The following is a 19,554-nucleotide window of genomic DNA, read 5'->3' on the forward strand; positions in this document are numbered from 1 at the left end:
TGACCATTGCTTGTTATTTCTTATTGTTTACTGCGCCAAAATTACCATGAAAAATTCCTTGTGTGTGAGCATCAGTAGCAGTAAAACTGATAATGATTCTGTATTAGCGACATGTTCGAACTTTTATTTTGATAAGATAAAGCGCCGCGTTTGAAGTTGTTCCGGGTTATTTTTCACACTATTACCTTTCCTTCCGGGTTAGACCCGCTTCGAACTTCACAGAGCACAACAGAGGACTGGGGCGTTGTGTTTAGGCTGGTATTTATCTGATGTATTGTGAGAATAATTACTTTTAGTCGATCACTTAAACTAACTACGCTGAGACATGGCGGGTTTACCACCAGGAGACCCGCAGCTGGTCTCCATGATCGTCAGTCATCTGAAAACACAGGGTCTGTTCGACCAGTTCAGGAGGGACTGCCTGGCAGACGTTGATACGAAGGTAACGACTGAGAGCATCTTCATCATGGATGTTAGATTCAATTCATGAGAGTTTGGCTGCTGCTGCTGCTTCTCCTGATGGTGGTGGTGGTGAGTCAGGTTGAAACGTCAGTGTTTAGTTAAACATAAACTGCCTGCTCTATTTTATCCGTATCTTTGTTGACTTGTGGCATTGCGGTAATGTCTTGGTTCCCAAAGCTACGTATCAATCGTGCATCCATGTCCTGTACAGTTATATTACTTTATTATTTCAGTCTGTGGCTGTGGCTAATTACTTCTACATTTTATTTACCCCTATATACCCCCAAAATCAACAACGGCTCCCAGATATGCTAAACATTCATTGCCTTTGCCTGTTCTTAATGTTTTAATAAGTAACCCTTAAATGAAAAATGTATTTGTTACTACCTACACTTCTTCAAGGAATTAAAATCAACAAAAATGTACTGATTTGATTGGCTCCATTCAAAAAAATAAATATGGAACATTTAGATTATTATGATGATATCCTCATGTCTTAAATAGTAGGGTCCTACCGCCAGTAAAGACATTTATGATTTGTTTTGTTTCTATGTATAGTCCTGTCAGTCAGTGTGTGTGTGCAGAAATTTCTAATAAAACCATTTGTTGTCTTTTGCAGCCAGCCTACTTAAACCTGAAGCAACGAGTGGACAACTTTGTCTCTAATCATCTGTCTAATCACACATGGAGCCCTCATCTGAACAAGAACCAGTTGAGAAACAACATCCGGCAGCTTGTCCTTCAGTAAGTCAGAAACACTGTTGTTTTTCCACATTATGATGTTCTTTATGTAAGTTACCTAACTTTACAGTAATCTGTGTTCCTCAGATCCGGCATGCTGGAGCAGGGAGTGGACAGGATTGTGGCCCAGGTGGTGGATCCCAAAATCAACCATATCTTTAGGCCACAGGTGGAGAGGGTGGTCCGTGAATTTCTGTCACCTGGCAGCTGCTCTGAGGAGCCGCTGGCCCCTTTGCCTCCAGCAGAGACCAAACCAGACGCCAGCATTCCTGAGCAGGGTACGCATTATTTCACCCTTTTTTCGCGACTGCCATGTTTGATTGTTTGCTTGTTCTAAAGTAGGGGAATTCATTTCTTCAGGTTGCACGTGTCTCCTTGTGAAATATTTAATATAATATAACTGAATGGCTTCTAATTTTGTTTACAGCTTCATCATCAGCTCCGTCTACCGTTGCATCCAGCAGCGCCATGTCCATCCTGGACACCATAACCACACTAAACCAGGAGGCCAGTGTCAGGGCCAGTTCAGTAACCGAGAGAGGACGTAAAGGCCAAGCTTCGGATGACCCCATGCAGCAGATGGAGGAGGGCGAGCTGGACATGAGTCTTGATGAATGTGACATACAGCTCGACGGGAAGGATTATGAAGATGCAGAGGAAGCCAAGCTCGCAACAGGAGAGGAGGCGTTAGTGTTCAGGACCGAGGACCCGCAGGAACAAATGGATCTGGGGAAAGAGGAGTTAACAGAGGAGGTGAAAATGGAAGAGGAGGAGTCAGAAACTCAGGGGAAAATAGAGGAGGAGAAGGACAACCCTGTGAGCAAAATTATTGGAAAGCAATCAGAAGAGAGGCATGAGGATGATCAACTGAAATCCACAAGCCAGGCCAAGCAGAAAGCCAGAGAGAGGATAAAAGAAGGTGAGCTGCTGTATCCTTTGTGTTTGTCCAAATGTGGTGAAAAATAACAAAAAAAGTCAAACCTGGTGTGTGTTTGTGCTACAGAATACTCTTTGGAGGACTCTGACCTGGACGGCCTGAGCGACATCACAGTGAGCTCCGTCCACACCAGCGACCTGTCGTCATTTGACGGGGAAAGTGAGGATGATGCTCTGGCCTCTGATTCTTCTGAAGAAGGGGAGCTTCCGCCAGACGGTCCGTGGCAGCAGAATCAGATTTGGTTTGACCAGCTTTGTCTGGATGATGGAGTTAATGTAATTTTGTGTGTGTGTATTTTTTTTTCCCCCCAAGATGAAGGCGAGTGGACAGAAAACAGACAGGATGGTGGAGACACTGCAGATGAAGACAGGGAGCGGAAACCACGCCGCAAGGCCTATGTTCACAAACCCTTCCTCTACTCCCGTTACTATAGCGACTCGGATGATGAGATCACTGTGGAGGAACGTCGCAGATCTGCGGTGAGTCAGTTATTTTTTTTCTACAGCTAAAAGCAGAGATTTACATCAGTAGACAAATGAAAGCTTAATAATGAACTATAATGTAATGAAGATGTATTATCCATAATGTATATGTGTCGTCACAGGCAAAGGACAAAGAGGAAAGGCTGCTCAAGAGACAACAGAACAGAGAGAGGATGGAGGAGAAACGGAAACAGAAAGCAGTGCAGGCAGAAGAACAAGGTTGGACTTGAATATGACTTTACTGTGTTTTTCTTTTATGTTCCTTCTTGCTGCGTACACCGTGTTACGCCCAGTCTAGGGCTCTGGGACGTAGCATAAGAAGGCCCCATCTTCTCCTAGTTCCAAGTAGCCACAAGGACAAAAGGTGTCAACAAACAAAATGATTCTAAATGAAAAACAGCCAAAGTCTAACCTATGGCCCACACTGATCTACATACAGAGACGGGGGGGGGGGTTATCTTGGAAATATCCGTGTGTGCTCTTAACTGTCACATCATGCATGATATTTTGAGGATTTGAGGATTTTGTCTGAGTACAGCAACCAAAATTATTAAATGAGTTAAAGTTTGGGCTTGAATACCCTAAAGTCAAATTTCATCATCTTCCTCCTTGATCCACTTGGAACCGTCTGAATTGTTACTAACTTGCATAAGCACAATAGAGCTTGCACAAGATTGTTGGGTTTCATGGCTTAAAAACAAGAGCAGTGTGTGTGTGTACTGAAGTTTAAATGTTAAATGGAAATGCCACTGTTTTTCAGTCTTGTGGGCCATCCTTATTTCATAAAATGATCTCCTACAGGTTTCAAATCTTGCAGAAATATTTCACCAACACTGATTAAGTACAAATCGAAGAACATTCTGTAGTGATTCCGACTTTGTTAATCTTTTTACACACTTGTTTGAACAACTGGTTGTTTTGCTGCCGCCATGTTTTAATCCCTCTTGGAAGCCTGATGTTTGTGTGATTTTAAAATCTCTTCTGATTGCGCCTGTCTGTAGTGAATGAGGTGCATTTTTGTTGTGAGTGTTATTCTGTTATTCTGATTATTGGTGGAAATGTAGCAAGACTTTATCTTGGAAATATCTGTGTGTGCACCTAACTGTCACATCATGCATCATTTTCTCAATGCCTGTCACAGAGCACAAAAAACAAAAAAGTGGAGACTCTGGCGGGCAGGATGGCCCCAGAGCCAAGGAGGCCCGCAAAGAGAGGAAAGTCCTGGAGAAGAAAATGGCGCTCAGCAGGAGGAGGAAACTAGACTCAAGGTGCGTCATCCCACAGAATAAATTCATGCAGCAGCCGCTGATCACCATCACATGTTCTTTAAGTGTATGTTTCAACTTCACCTTTCAGGAAAGAGGGAGATTCTTCAAGCAAGAAGAAAGGAGACCCAGCAGACATGCACAAGAAAGCTGTATGTCAAAGCTGATGTCAATAATGTAGCAGCAGGCTTGTCCTTGGTTTGTAATGCATGTTTTTGTGTTTTGTTATTTTTAATTTAGGAAGTGAAAACTGCCCCCTCAAAGACCACACAGCCTAAACTGATCAGACACGTTTCTGAATCAGCGTCTTCTGATGAGAGGCACCGGAGAACGAGCGGCAGCGTCTCAGAAGATTCCAGTGACACGAAGAAGCTGTGCGACAAAGGCCGGACACACTCCTTCATCTTGGACTTGGAGCAAGGCTCCCAGGAGGCTCTCAAACAACGTTCAGTCGGGAAGTTTGACCGTTTATCACGCAAGGAGCTTCACCCTAAAGAACGCAAAGACAAAGAGCGCAGCTTGTCCGATGAACGTGCCAAGCTCAAACAAAAACTGGAGAAAAAATCCGAACATCAGACGGATGAATCCCAGCAGAAAGAATTCATGGCTGGTAAAGTATCCTCTGAAGAGAAGGGTGAGAAGAAGCCTAAAGTTAAAAGTGAGAAGAAGGTGGCAGGCGGTGCAAGGGAAGGAAAGGTTTCCCTGTCTGAAGGTGTTGCTGAAGAGGGAGGCTCTAAAGATGCCAAGAAGGTAAAGGCTGTATCTGCAGAGGCTGTCAAAGCAGAAAAGGACAAGGAGAAGGATAAGAGCAGGGAAAAGGACAAAGATAAAATCAAAGAAAAGGAAAAGGCGAAAGGAGAGAAGCCTAAAAGTGATTTCAAACCGCTGCTTCGCCCAGATTCTGGAGGCTCCTCAGAGGATCGATCTGACATGGAGCCTGGTTCAGACAGCAGCAAGAAGAAAGAGAAACACTCCAAGGAACTCCTGAAGAGGTCAAAGAGTCACTCTGAGGACAGGCCAGGAGACAAACCCAAGTCTAAGACCGATAGTGAGAAGGAAAAGACCAAAGCAGATCTAGACAGCCAGAAGGTGAACAAGTCGAGCTCTGAAACGGACAAAGACCCGAAAAGGGTTAAGCCAACAGAAAAGGGAAAAATCCTCGAAAAATCTAAATCTAAATCCAAAGATGAGGCAAAGACTCCATTGTTGTCAAAGACGGAAAAGAAAGTTCAGATTCCAGAAGTCAAAAGTGCAGCAGGTGCTTGCATCACCAAACCTGAAGCAACAAAGGAGAAGAAAAAAGAGGCCAATGCTAAAGAACCGCGGAAACTCTCTGAAGAGCCTTCACAGGACAAGATGGACATTAAAACTGCAAAGAAAAAACTGGAGAAGAAAGAGAAGGTTTCAGAAAAGAAAGATGACAGCCAGGAGGAGAAGAAAGCACCGAGAGAAGACAAACTGGAAAAGTCCGATAAATCCTCAAAGTCTTCGGTTTCTTCTCTGAGCCTCGAGGCGGACGAGCCACCAAAGAAACAAGCGCTTCTCCAAGACACGAGCACAGACTCTGAACCCGTCACCACCACCGTCACCACCTCCTTCTCAGACGACACCTGCGACGCTTTGAGTGACATCACCCCTGAGCCACCCGAAGGTGAGACGGAGGCCCGGCTCAGCGAGATGCCGGCTGTGCCCGCTGAGGCCGACGCCCTGCTCACTCTTATGGACGTCTGCACTTCAGCGGAGGCAAGACTTCCACCCGAGAGCGTCAGAGAGGACGTGGCACCTGAGATGGAGCTTCACGAGGCAAGACTTCCACCTGAGGAGCTTCAAGAGGTAGTGACCGCTGAGATGGAGCTTCAAGAGGCTGACATGAAGATGAAAGAAGCAGCTCTGACGCTGCTCTCCATGGATCCTGATAGTACAGTGCCTTCCGGCTTAATTTGCCAAGACACAAGGGAGGAATCGGTGGTGGATGTGTCTTCCCCACAGCCGATGGAAACTCCCGCAGCTGAAGAGGAGCAGCAGATTCCTGCTATGGAAGTGGAGACGGCTACGGAAACCGAGGAGTTCATGGCCACTGAGCCGTCACCAGTTTCACCGCAACAAACTGCTGAGCTTGAGGATAAAAGTATTTCAGGTCGGTGGAAAATGGCTAAATGTTTATTAATCAGAAGGTTTCTGTTGTTTTTTAAAAACAAAAAAAAACGTAGTTTGCGTCTGTTTACAGAAAAGTCTGAAAGCTCGGACAGAGAAGTGGACGCATCACAGGGTGAAGCTTCAGAGACGCTTCCTCCACAGGTACATGTCACGTTTGCTTTGTCACATCTGTGGACATGCAGACTGATCGAAATATATTTAAAACAAACAAAGAATTGGCTTTTTACCAATGTGTTGTTCTCCAATAGGAGGAAGACGCCGCCTCAAACAACAGTCAGACTCCTTTAGACGAAGAAGAAATAAAAAGTTCGGAAATTCCTCCTGAAGCTCAGCCAGACGAGGAACTGGCAGCACCAGCTGAAAAAGGTACACTTTATAACTTCCCAGTATATTGATTTACCATATTATCGATCAGCCATAACATTATGTCCGCTGACAGGTGAGATGAATAATGCTGATTGTCTGGTTAGTACCTTCTCAGTGGGTGGAATATATCAAGTAGCAAGTGAAGATTTAGTTCTTAAAGTTGATATTTGAAGCAGGAAAAGAGCTTCTAAAATAAAATATTTGAGCGGCTTTGGCAAGTGCCAGATTGTGATGGCTACACAACTGTGTCAGAGCGTGTCCAGAACTGCAGCTCTTGTGTGGTGTTCCCAGTCAGCAGCGGTTAGTACATGTGATCCAACGAAGGAAACCAAGCAAGCATCTGTGGGGTGTGCTGGGCAAACAAGTTTAGTCCATGGAGGCCAAAGCTCGCAACTTGCAGGACTTGAAGGATCTGCTGCTCATGTCTTGGTGCCAGATACCACAGCACAATTTCAGAGGTCTAGTGGAGTCCAAGCCTCGACGGCTCAGGACTGTTTTGGTGGCAAAAGGGGACCTGCACCATAGGAAGGAAGGAATAGTAAAGTTGTCGTAATGCTGTGGCTGATGGGTGCATGGAACTGTTGTTTATTCAGCTTGTGGTGATGTATCCTGCTCATATGACTTATTATTTTAGCTGCAGATGTGGCTGTGACCGAAGCAGAAGAGCCCAGTGGGAGCAAAGAGGACGGCACAGATCCCATCGTATCTGACACAACTGAGCTAGTGTCAGAAATCTCCAGTGAGCAAAGTAAGAACTAAAAAAAAAACCTTGAAAATGAAATGAATCCAATGATTTTATTTAACTCTGCGTCATTTCATTAAGTTCAAACAGAGCCAGCGGCTGCAGTCACGACAACAAGCCCCCAGGTAAGTTCAGATTTACGCTGCACTCAAAGACATTTGAACAGTTTCTGTTTTGTGCAACTGAAACTCAGTCATCTCATTTTGAACTATAGACAGAGGACGACGTCGGGGAGGAGAACCAGGCCGGGATGGAAATCGACAACAGTAAGTTAATTCTCTTCCCACTCATAGACAGGGACACGTGTCTCAATCTAAACACTCTTAACGTCTTTTCACCACTAGGTGAAGCTGAGAGTAAGACAGCAGAGGAAGAAAACGTTTCCACTGAGAAAGGTGATCCGGAAACTGTAAGTGTTCAGCCGCTTCCCATCATTTTCAAGTCACAATTCTGTCATTATTATTGAAAATTTCGCTATTACACACATTACCTCACATACTTTATTGATAACATTTTCTTTAGATGGAAATCTGTGTTCCAGACCAGACTGAAGAGGTCAAAGAAAGTGAACCTGAGGCTAAACTAGTCAAACAGATCAGTGAGTAAAGATTCTTTTTGTTTTTAATTATTCACATTGATTCATTTTGCTCAGGTCTAATCTATATTAATGAGCTACACTGTTACTTCTGTATATTTTGTAGGTCTGCTAAGTAAGTTTTTAAAGTTTGTGCTGTCATCATTTTTCATTGTTTATTTAAAAAGGACAAATACAGAAAAAATTAATGCTGTTCTAAAATAAAAGCAACTGCCTGTAACAAGTAAATAAGCAAATAAAGAACAAGTTTAACATGAGCTCATGGGTCATTTTTATATGTTTCCTCCAGTGTAGGTGTTGTCTCTCGTGCAGTTATTCTCCCTCACTGGTGTTTCCATGTATTTCTCAGGTAACGCCTCTAGCACAGACAGCCAGGAAGATGAGAAGGGCTCAGACCTGTCAGGAAAGGTACGTCCCGACAACACGTCTGTCCATACAATGAGGACACTTCTGAACTTTCATGCTAACGCTCTCACTTTTTTGTGTTTTGCAGGAAGAGAAGACAGAGGGACGAGGAAGACGCAAACGGAAGCTGTCCACTCAAAAAGCTGCAGCCGTGAAAGAATCTGGTACAGCAGCTGAGATGATTCAAAGATTGTTCATGTTTGTTTGTGTGACTTAGAAATAAAAAAAAACTCTATTAATCAGGTAGATAAAGATATAAGGTGGTTATGTTTCAGTGAGTTACTACCATTTGTTGATGAGCGACTCATGACTCACTGCCTTAGTGTGACTTTTGACTCACGATCAAATTTAATAATGTGCTGATTTCTATTTTTAAACACATCAGGTGATGAGAAGGACGAAAAGGAGAGTAAAGAGCAGCTATCTGCTGAGGTAAACGCTCCCTCTTTCTTTTCATATCTGACACACATTTTGTGAATAAAAGTCTTTGTGTGATGTGACTTTTCTCACAGACTCTTTCTCTTCAGGAAGCTGAGCAGGAGAAGGCTGTAGAAGTGAAAACGCCTCGCAGGGGGCGGTCATCCAGAGCCACGGAGGAGGCAGAGAAGGACCAATCGAAAGAACCGGAGAAACCAGAGGAGACTCCGAGCCGTAGAGGAAGACGTTCAGGAGCTGCAGCCAAAGACGCCACAGCTGGTAGAAAGACCTTTTTAAATGAGCTAAATGTTTGTGGTTAATGTGTAAAGCTGCAGGAGGACATGTGCTGATGAGTATAGAATAATAATGTAATGTTTTTATTTTGTTTTTAACCTTCAGATGCTCAGAACAAGTCTGAGGACAGCGCCGATAACGGTTCATCCCTGACACCAGCGGAGAAAGACGATGAGGTGTGTTAGGAAACACCTGGATATGTAACAGCTTTGTGCTGCTTTTTTTCAAAGCCATGTGTCTTTGCAAGTAGTCAAATTGCTTAATTAGCACCGAGAACTCAACTGACGCCACGTAGTGACCGTACTAGATGTGAAGAACGTTTTATATTTTCCATTTTCTCAGAGAGCTGAGGAGGACAGTGAACCAAATCAAAGTTGTGAGCGGGGAAGTGAGGTCAATCTGTCATCTCCTGGTCCAGAGGAAAGTGAAGGGGCGGAAAGATCAGACTCCAAAGAGACTGCTGATACATGTAAGTCCTTTTAATGTGAATCATATAAATGCACTGTACTTCTTTTTTTCTTTAAATGCACAAGTGTGCCAGCACATCTGCAGATGAGACTACGATGAATCGTATTTAACTTCCAGGTGAACCAGCAGAGAAGAGACAGAAACCTGAGGAAGTGGAAGAACCTGTAGAGGTGAGATTAGTTTTGTCTCAGTCTGCAGCTGTTCGCACTTTTGTCCGATTTTGCTTTGCTTTAGCAAACTTTATCCAAATTCTTATTTGTGCCTCTCGATGTGTGTTATCCTGCAGGAACCCCAGACTCAGGAGGAGCTGAAGGAAAGCGATGAACAGGAGCAAAGCAGCCAGCAGCCTGATCAAGACAGCGGTGAGACAGCGCACGCAAACTCAAATATCTGGTCTTAGACCAAAGCATCAGATGTGTAGTTAGAACATCTTAAATACATAAAGAACCCTGGACGTTGTCTGATTGGAAGCTTTCTATACATTTATCTTTGTTCCAGGCTGCTCTCCTTCAGTGGTCCAGTCAGAGGGTGTTGAGGATGGAAAAGAGGAGAGCAGCAGTGAGAAGAAGGCAGATGAAGTAGGTTGGGATTGAAATGAAATGAAAAGAAATAATCACTCATGTTCAGTGTGAATACATATGGTTGTACCAACCTGCCACAGCATGCATTTACTATTTTATTATCATTCAAATACAATAGTGCTTAACATTTAAATGCTGTGGCATTAGACTTAAGTATTTGTTCCTCTCCAGACTGAGGAGGAGCAACAGCAAGAGGACCAGGAGACCAGTCCAAAGAGACCTGCTCGGAGGGGACGGCCACTGAAGGCTGCAGCTACAGAGGACTCAGGTGAGGACATTTAAAATGCAATGTGTCAAATTAAAACAGAAATCTCTCTTTGAAATGAGCAGCATTTAAATGTGTACTTTTAATATTTACTTCAAATTGGAAGGTAGAACATGCACGAGTGGCTGATATTATTTTACATTCAAGAGCTGCACCTTTAGAAAAAAACAGCTTGACGGACCTGAAACACCGAACCTTTGGTTGCTGTGACCTCCTGTCGTATTCCCCACAGAGAAAAAAGACAAAAAGGCAGAAGAGAAAGAAGGTGAGCAGAATGATGAAGAGGAGGAGGACGGTGACAAAGAAGAGGGGGAAAAAGGAACCGCAACCAGAGCTACGACACGGTTAGCATCTCGTCTGGAGGCTGAAAGGTAACGTGAGAGTTCTTTAGTGGTCAAAAGTGTGAACAAGTGCGCAGAGTTCTGACTGAAACTCTGTTGAAAGCTGTGTTGTCAGAAAACCCACATTTCATATGAAATCATTTCATCGCTCTACTGGTGATAAATCAGTGTCGTTATTTTAATTATTTTTGACTGTTTGCAGCTTGAATCACCAAAAAGCGTCTTCACAGTCACACCATATCAAAAAGATATTATTTAGTCTTAACGCAACAGTTTTTTCTTTTTCCTTTTTCATATTTGGTTTTACTGTTCCTCAGAAACAAGCCAAGTAAACCCTCCACCCGGGCAAGTCGACAGAACGGCAAAGAGGAGGCCACAGCGGGAACACGGTGAGTTTGCCTGAAGGACGTTCAGCAGAATGAGTGAGAATGAGTGATCTTAATACGAGACAAACCGAACAGAAGAGAACGTTTCACCAAACGTTTTCCCAGAATCTCCAAAGATTTCTGAGCTGCTGGCTCCCAAAGTAGAAATCATACGACCTTATCACAGTCTGAACATATTTAAAAGTAGGTAAACCGCTGTAGTGACTCCAAAAAAACCACTGTATGTAATTATTTTTTATTTTATTTAGAGTGTAGTATAATTTATATATGTAATTATATGACATAATTTCACAGCCACAAAAACACATTTAAATTATGATAAACGATCACAACTTGGTCCATCATAATAAATATGTAGCTTTTTTTTTTAATTCAAGGCATTTTGCATAAATGAAAACAATTATTTATTAGTTAATCAACAAATCCTAATTTTTCGGTTTCAGACCATAAATTCAGTTTAAGTAAATTTTCGAACCACTTTTGTTTGATAATACAATATACCTAAAATCCATTTTTCTGTTAATATTTATCTATGGATAACTTTCTGCCAAATTAATCTATAACTAACTTTAATTACGTCTTTTAAATTTCCATGTGTTTGCTGCTTCCCGTCTCAGCTTAAAGTTCTCAGGGTAGAAACACAGAATACAGCTTCTCTTTGACAAACACACCTCTCCTCAACCCCTACTTTTTTAACGTATCCAACCTGATTTATTACTATGACTGTGAAATGAGTGACTGTGTATGAGAATACATAAATATAGATATAAACTGTCTCTTAAATCTTTAGTTTTTTCTTAAATTTAAATTTAACAACAATCGGATTTTTGCTGCAACTCCTTTTCACAAATAACTTTCCAATTAACGTGAACTTGCCAATTAGACAAATGCACCAACACTTGCCTCTTGTTTCCCTCCTGCAGCGGGACGAGGGGCCAGGCGGCGGCGGCGGCGAAGGGGGGCCGCAAACGGGAGGCCAGCCCTCCTGCGGTGCGAACGAGGGCAGGACAGAAATCAGAGGAGCCCCCTTCCAAGAGAGCCAAGCGCTAAGCTCTCTGACAGCGGTGGAACGGTTTGCCCCAGCAGTGTTGTTTTTACACTCCACATTCAAAGAGCCTCTACAGTCCGTTAACACAAACAGCTGTTTCTGCTTCACTGACTGCAGATATTGAAAAACTCTGGATAGTATTAAACACTCTCCTCTGATGGTCGAGTGTAAACCTGAGGATCTGTGTAAGAATCCCCCAGAACAGCTTCTGCCGCCCCGCGCCCATATGGTTCGAATCAGGCTTCGTCATTCCTTGGTTTATTCGGTAATGCCCGCTGAACCCGAGTGTTTGAGGCCAATCAAAGGCCTAATGTGCCGCCGAGTCGTCCTTTGAGACGAAGCGGGCGAATTGAAATGTACTGTCGGTCAGAAGAGATTGTGTCTCACTGTTACACACGTACGTAGAAAGCACTGTGAAGCCTTCTTTCTGATTTTTATTATTGAATATTCATTCTGTGAATGAAAGGGGACGTTTTTCCCCCACTTTGTTTTTTAATATATATGTATATACATATATATATATGTACTCGGCCGGCAAGGGAAGTTTTTTTCAGATATATTTCTCACAAGAAATAACAGGAGTGTTAGTCACAGAAAACCAAAACTGTGAACTCAATATTCATTTCTAACAATATGTACCGCTTCTTACTGGCTAAATAAATGTGATCTAGTTATTTTTAATGTTATAGAGTTAGCTGACATTTGTTTCATAAATGTAAAAATACTGAATATTGTTCCTTTTTTATGGTATTGAGAAAGAAACCACTTCGAGTTGTGGTCCATCATCTTAATTTCTATGTTTGCATTCAAGCTGTGAATGTAAAGGAGGCGTTTAAATACATCTTTGTGCATTTCTTCACTGAAACCCATTCTTTCGCACTTCAAAACGCACTGAACATCCATGTTTTATTCCCTCTCACATTCATTTCAGACTCAATCAATGTATCGGCAGGTTGTACTCGCATAGCAGCGAGTCAAGTAGATTCTCTTACACCAGAACGATGAGCTGAACACACACATCTGTATTGATCGGCCCTTTGTTATGTCTCAAACGTTATCTGCCCGGTTTCCTAAACGGATGTGCTGTCTGTGATGTGGAAATAGCTCGAGACATTAACCAATCACCTCAGAGCGCGGAGAAGAGCAGAGGACATTCCTGCTCGCTAATGGGGGATAAAACTGACAAACTCAGCGTGAAATATTCCGCCATCATTAATGCGTAAGGCGCCTTTAATCACTGCACCTGAACCATCAGGACGAAAAAGAAAAAGGAAAAAAAAAAAAGACGTTATGGAAAAGCCGGAGTCCTCTGGTTGTAGTTTTCCAGCCATTCCTGTGGATTGCTAACTTTGACTCCTTAAAGGTGTTCCTCGCTCAGGTATTTCCTGGTGCTGCAATCCAAGCCTTAAAATATTAGCCCACCGGCTCTTATTTAAAAGGTTTGGATCAGCTTTCATTTAACCACTGGCAGACAAACAGCGCTCCTTTCACTCGCTGATGCCATTGGAGCGACTTGAGACGTCATTTTATTAGCCGCTTGCATTGTAGTCCAGGATGGTTTTTTGGGGTTTGCCAAGCAGGTTTTTCTACCGCTGAATATTTGAGGCGCGGTAGATTTATAGGCGGCGGCTTTTATGGATGAGAAGGAGGACGGCGACCTCACATCGAGAAGCCACCTGAGAAAAACATCCAAGCCGCTGCTTTACGTGGAAGGACATTTCCTCGCGCTGTGGGAGAAGGTGTGTCCATTCTCATAATCACCATTTGTACATAATCCATGATCTACGCCACCGTTTCTGATTTTAACTGCGCCCACACAGAGTTGTTGGCCAGTGTGATCTTAAATAGAAGTCTGAACACAGCACAGAAGTCCTGCTTTAAAAGGTGGTCTCCACTTATCTTATATCCATTGGTCATTTATTACAACTTCTTAATTTATTTTAGTAAATGTAGTATTAATTCAGGGTAAATAGAAAATCCTACACCAGAACTATGAAATAATAAAACCTTAGAGTTGGATAGTCAGAAGACAGTCAGGTTTTAATTTTATCTTTAAATAAAGTTGTCAAATACTTGTGTTTAATACTAATTAAAATACTCTAAAGAAAGGAAACTTAATTTGGAGATCAACCATAACTTTAAAATAACCAACCAGTGAATTGAATGACAAGGACGATCTCATTACATTATAATGTTCTTCTGGGAAACCTGGGTCCTGGTGTTTCTGAAGAGGTTACTTGGAAACGTTCCTCCACCTGGACACTGTTGCAGGCCGAGCACACTCTCATGCCACAGCGCGGGGCTGTTCCTTGCATCCTGGTGCTGTGTGTTCCCCAAGTAAGTGACACACACCTGTGCACCATTCATGTGCTGTTAAAAAAAAAAGAAAAATGTAATCCATCTCACCAGGTTAGCTTCCTCTATTTGTCAGAGGTCCAGGTTCTGATGCTCGTGTGCCTGTTTAAGGAGCTCTCTGCAGTAGGCAGGAGTCGGCATGGACGCCCTGACTAGTCTGCAGCTACACAGCCCCCGGACAAAAACACAACCATGACTGGCCATGATTCTCTCATCAATCCACACCTTCCTTAGTCTGCTTTTTATAGCTACTGATCACAACAGACCAGGAAGAAGTGCTGAAGTTATAGATGTGCTCTGACCCTTCGGTCGCTCAGATCTGTCACTAGCCTTTTTTTTCTTTCTGCCTCTAACGTTGGATCCGAGGACTAAATGTTGCCCTCGGTGCCAAACATGTTTCACCTGTAGTCAGGTACCACAATAAGAAGATTATCAGCGTTATTAACTTTGCCTGTCAGTGGTCATAATGATATGACTGACTCTTTTAGAAGAGCTAAAATCTGTCTTTTTCCAACACAGTGTGACTATTTAAAGCATCTCTCCTGTGCCTAGAAATGAAAAGAGTCCATCAAAAACAGAAGCAATCGGACTTGTTTCAGTTTTCTTTCACACAGGTAAGAGTCCGATAATTGTACTGAAGATTTTCAGTTATTAATTCCTGGTTTAAATCAAAAGTAAATATGGTTGTTCTCTTCCCTCCAGTGTAGTACATGTTTGTATAAGATCTTCTAGTAGACGCTGGTATGGTTTTGGGTTTCGTCACAGTTTATCCTGATATGAGTCACATGACTGATCACTAGTAGAAAACAAAACAATAACAAATGATATTCTGTTAGTCGTTCAGTATTATTTTTCCTCATGTAAAGGTAATTGAGTACTAACACAAATTTAACACAAAGTACTAAATGTTCATCTCACTGTAATTGGTAAAAAAGGTGATTACAGTTAATAATATTGTTACATTTCCTAAATATCAACTATGTCAACAAGTTAAATGCAGTGCAGTAAACGGACGTTATTTGTCTGTGAAATGTGGAAATGACACAAATGAAATCTGCTTCCTCCACTGGTGGATGGTACATAAAGAAATGGAAATGACAACTACCATGAAGGAGGTGAAAATGTTTTCTGGATGGAGCACCTTGAGCCGGAAAAAGGCTGATGTCTTGTTGACTTGGGACGCTTCATACTGGGAGGTAAAGGACACACGGCACCACCCTCACCCTCACCCTCACCCGTGAACATCTGGACGTGAAGGGCCGGACGGCAGCATACATAACCTAAGCTGCCTCACGTCTTGCTCTGAGGCTCTGCTGGTGGGCAGCCGTGCAGTCGGTGCAGCGGGGACTTGTGGAAAGACGGCGGTTTCGTGCGGCTGTCAACTGGAATAGAGGAGAGTGCTGGCTCTGAGCGGAGGGGATCCTCGCAGGATGCAGCAGGGGTAAGGGGGCTCACTCAGCCCCGCTGCACTGGGAGTGGTCTTTCCTCTACTGGGGATTTGGCCCGACCGACTGGCACTGAATATAATGCTCTCCCATTCAAGCACTCCTCTCACAGGACATAAAAGTTAACAGGTGTTTAACGTCAGAAGTGTTTCATACAGGAGTCATAGAAATAGCCAGCGACAGGCAGCAGGGAGGGGCGGGGGCTTTGACTTGTTTTTTTTTTGTTTTTTTTGTGGGTTTTTTTTCATCATGTTTTTGCAATATTGAAATAGTTTTGGCAGATTTGAATTGGCTTCGGGCATCTGAGGCTGCAACAAGTACACATTTCTAAAATATTTGTTTATGTACCAGCACTTTTGATTGTTAGCAGAAGTTAGAAAAGCACATGGCTACTTGAGAATTTTCAAAACCATTGTTTCAGCCCTGATTCTTAGCTCAGCGATACAAACCACAGCATCTGTGTCAGATGAACGTGACATTACTTCCATTACTGACATTTAAAAAAAAAAATACAAATACTAAAAGTGACTTTATTTTTTTAATCCTGTGTTTTCAAACAGGATAAGTTAAAACCCAGAACTCTCTCTAAAACTTTAATTTCTTTTTTTTAATGAAAGATTTAACAGTTGATGATTTAATGTTTTCTCAAATACCTTCTTTGTCATGTTTGTTAGAAAACTGGTAATTAGACTGAATCAAGCAACATGAACATGTCACTTTAGGCAATCAAAATTTTATAAAAGTCATGTAATTATATATATTACTGGAAAATGAGCAGTAATTACTGCGTTTATATTTTTATCCCCTAATAATCAGAATAAAAATGTCTCATGCCGCCGCCTCAGTCAGAATGCCTCATGTGAGGTAAACATCAGGTGATGAGTTTCCAGGACGAACAGAAACATGTAGGAAGAGAAACAATAAGTTGTTAAAATGAGCGTCCAAACTAGTGTCTTCTACTAAATGAATTCATTGTTGTCAGTGAAGTTTGACTCCAGATTTGGGGATGCACAGTGAGCAGATGTCTCATCGGATTTAAAGACATATTGTCTATGTAAGTGTAACTAGTGTTTCTTCATAGTTGGAAGGATTTTAGGGCCTTAATAAATGAGCCTGTTGTTATTCTGCACTATAGTCGGTCAAAAGATCCTGTAAAATAACCAAAACCAAACAATGAACTGATCCCGTTAATCACTGCTCTCTCATCCAAAGCCTCATATACCTCATTCCTTCGTCATTGCCCGTAAACACATCAGTGTTTCTTCAGCCGTGAACACTGTAGAACCTCTGTAGACTAGAGCACCACATCTGGATGAGACCTTCTGAAAGGAAACTTTATCTTTGTGACTAGTTTGATATGAATATGAACATGAATCAGAAACAGAATTAGTTGCTTAGTCGATGGACAAAACAAATCACCCACAAATCTGACTGCTAATTTCTCAAAGAAAAAGGCCAGACTTTTGCAGGTTCCGTCACATATCATTAGCATTGATCAACTTTGGCCTGTCGTTCAGCCAAAATAGTATCACAGAATGATTAAAGCTCGATCAGAGCTTCAATAGATGACATGAGTCAGTGCTGTGAACACCTCGGAGCCGTGCGCGCAGAGCTAATGCGGCCGCAGCCTTTGACCTCCGCTTCCGCCGCCTGAAAAGAAAAAGGCCCGCGCCGTCTCAAAGGATTTCTGAACGGTCCTTGAGTTTTCAAAACTCGTACGCTCATGAGTGGCTTTCTGCGTGTGACGTGAAGCCCCTGAGAGGGGGCTCCTCCGCTTTGAAGGACGTCTTTATTTAGGCGTGAGCGGAGCAGAAAGGAGCCGGTCACAGAGCCCTGAGAGCAGGCAGCAAAAGGCCCTTCAGATGTGAGAAGCCTTTCATGATGTGCTTGAGCTGCACGCATTATCTGTTGCGTGCCAGAGGCGGATGGAAGCTCGTTTGTCAGCTCAGCAGGGCCCAAAAATAAACTATAAATCACGTCTGTGCTATCTACACACATTAATTGGAGTGTAACAGCGAGCTGTCCTCCTCCCCCCCACCACTGCTCCTGTGCCTGCTGTAACGTAGCCATTGCTCAGATGTTTTGAATAGCTTCCAAGACACGGAGGAACTTCCCTCTGCTTGTCTCTTGGTTCCATTTACTGTATTAAGTGCGCCGTCCCGAGGGCTCCTCCATTTAGTGCTCCATCGCATGCAAGGATAATTTTTCTTTGAGAAACAGGGTTCAGTTGTAACTTAAGTGACTAAAAGCATACTTAAAGCTGGCAGTAACCCCCCCCTTCCCCTTCCCTTTCCCTCCACTTTCCAATGTTGAGGTTGATTAAGGGTGCTATCACGGTGGATCCGATATTTGGTGAGAAATCTAGAGGCCGTTTGGGAGCATTTACTGCAAATGACTCTTGGCAGTGCCCTCTTGTGTGCTGCTCCATCTGAACACAATTTGGCAGCTTTTTAAAAAAAAGAAGAAGAAGAAAAGAAGAGGGGAGGGTTGTGGATTATGGCATGCTGCGAGCCTCCTTGTTCATACCAGCAGACCTGTCATAAACACACCTCGGAGAGGAGGCAAAACAGGAACGTCGCCGCGGCAACTGGCATGTCCCTGCATCAGGCGGGATTTCTGTTTAAAGTGTGAGATTGAAGTTACAAGAAGCGGCAGGGGAAAGAGGAGGCTGCAGGGCGGAGGCGAACCTAATAGCCTAATACGCCATTTAAGTTTATTTCTTTACTGGAAAAGGTGGTGGGAGTTTTAACCCAGTGTGACTCTGCGGGGCAGCAGACAAAGAGTCTGGGCGTGTAAACGATTCATGTCATCGTAGATAAAGAAAAATAAGAAGACAGAATATAGGTTTTCCCGGCATGGTCATTATAAAGTGAACGTCTCATCTTTCCCAGTCATCCTGTTTCTATGGCAGCGGGTTCTTATCCTCGCCAGCAGAGGGAGCCGTCCTGCACAGAAAGTTACAAAATTATCTTTATGTGGACGATAAAAAGGAGGCTTCATGGTCAGCAGCAGTGTCTTTTTCATATTTCTATTTGGATATTAGCCAAAAATATCAGCTGTTTGCAATGTCTGTTAACAGTTTAGATGAACAAATGCCCAAAATCCACTGACTTCAACTTTTTCTTCAGATTTTCTTCAGATATTCTGCCTTTTTCTTTGTAAGCTAAATTTAACTAGGTGATTAAAGGTATGTGGGATCCAACGCAATTATTTTGGCTCATTAGTTAGGCAAAAGAAGCTGCTATCTTCTTATCATATAAATGCCACGTTCCCACTATTTTTTGTTTCATAGTCACAAATACAATCAATAATTTAAGATTAAGCACCTACTGGACACTTGAATATTCCCCTCGGGATGAATAAGGTATTTTTCTATTTCTCTATTTCTACTTCTGCTTTTTACACACCAGGCGTCAGTGTGAAAGGGGATGTTTGGATTTCTGTAATTATTCCAGATTGTCCTACCAGCCATTAACTGAGTGAGACAAAATGAGACAGCTGAAGCGTGTAATTCCCTCTATCCCTCCATGTCCACTATTCTATCATGAAAACCTGACACGTAATGTAAATTTCCATATTTATATTGTGCATATTTTTAGTCAATTTGGCAAAAATGGAGTGGACGACTGGAAAAAACCCAACATTACCAAACTATCACTGCAACAGGTCAGAAATCATCCACTAGACTCTCACGGGAGAATCTTGCAAAATCAATTCTTTAGATAAGTTGCTAATATCTTAACTCAAAATTTATTCATATTGTGTTGTTACTGATCATTTGGAAGCTTCATTCATTGTGATG

General features: G+C 42.6%; 1 protein-coding gene across 2 annotated transcripts; it reads left to right on the top strand.

Annotated features, from left to right (window-relative positions):
* The first annotated feature begins 202 nt into the window (after nt 1–202).
* bod1l1 (biorientation of chromosomes in cell division 1-like 1) lies at nt 203–12,811 on the top strand. Of its 2 annotated transcripts, none has more exons than XM_047585474.1 (30): nt 203–442; nt 1,082–1,206; nt 1,291–1,481; nt 1,631–2,122; nt 2,207–2,356; nt 2,453–2,619; nt 2,745–2,841; nt 3,764–3,890; nt 3,979–4,039; nt 4,128–6,024; nt 6,115–6,185; nt 6,293–6,410; nt 7,045–7,158; nt 7,234–7,277; nt 7,367–7,418; nt 7,497–7,561; nt 7,675–7,750; nt 8,097–8,155; nt 8,241–8,316; nt 8,538–8,584; nt 8,665–8,848; nt 8,969–9,039; nt 9,206–9,332; nt 9,449–9,501; nt 9,618–9,693; nt 9,830–9,909; nt 10,084–10,180; nt 10,410–10,548; nt 10,836–10,907; nt 11,828–12,811. In XM_047585474.1, exons 1-30 carry the CDS (start codon nt 326–328, stop codon nt 11,952–11,954), a joined length of 5,172 nt encoding a protein of 1,723 aa, XP_047441430.1. In that variant the 5' UTR covers nt 203–325; the 3' UTR covers nt 11,955–12,811. The 2 variants fall into 2 exon arrangements, with proteins under 2 accessions (XP_047441430.1, XP_047441431.1); XM_047585475.1 differs by having other exon boundaries at nt 8,680–8,848.
* The last annotated feature ends 6,743 nt before the right edge of the window (nt 12,812–19,554 follow it).

Source organism: Mugil cephalus, chromosome 5 (genome assembly GCF_022458985.1).
Source record: "Mugil cephalus isolate CIBA_MC_2020 chromosome 5, CIBA_Mcephalus_1.1, whole genome shotgun sequence".
Lineage (NCBI taxonomy): Eukaryota > Metazoa > Chordata > Actinopteri > Mugiliformes > Mugilidae > Mugil > Mugil cephalus.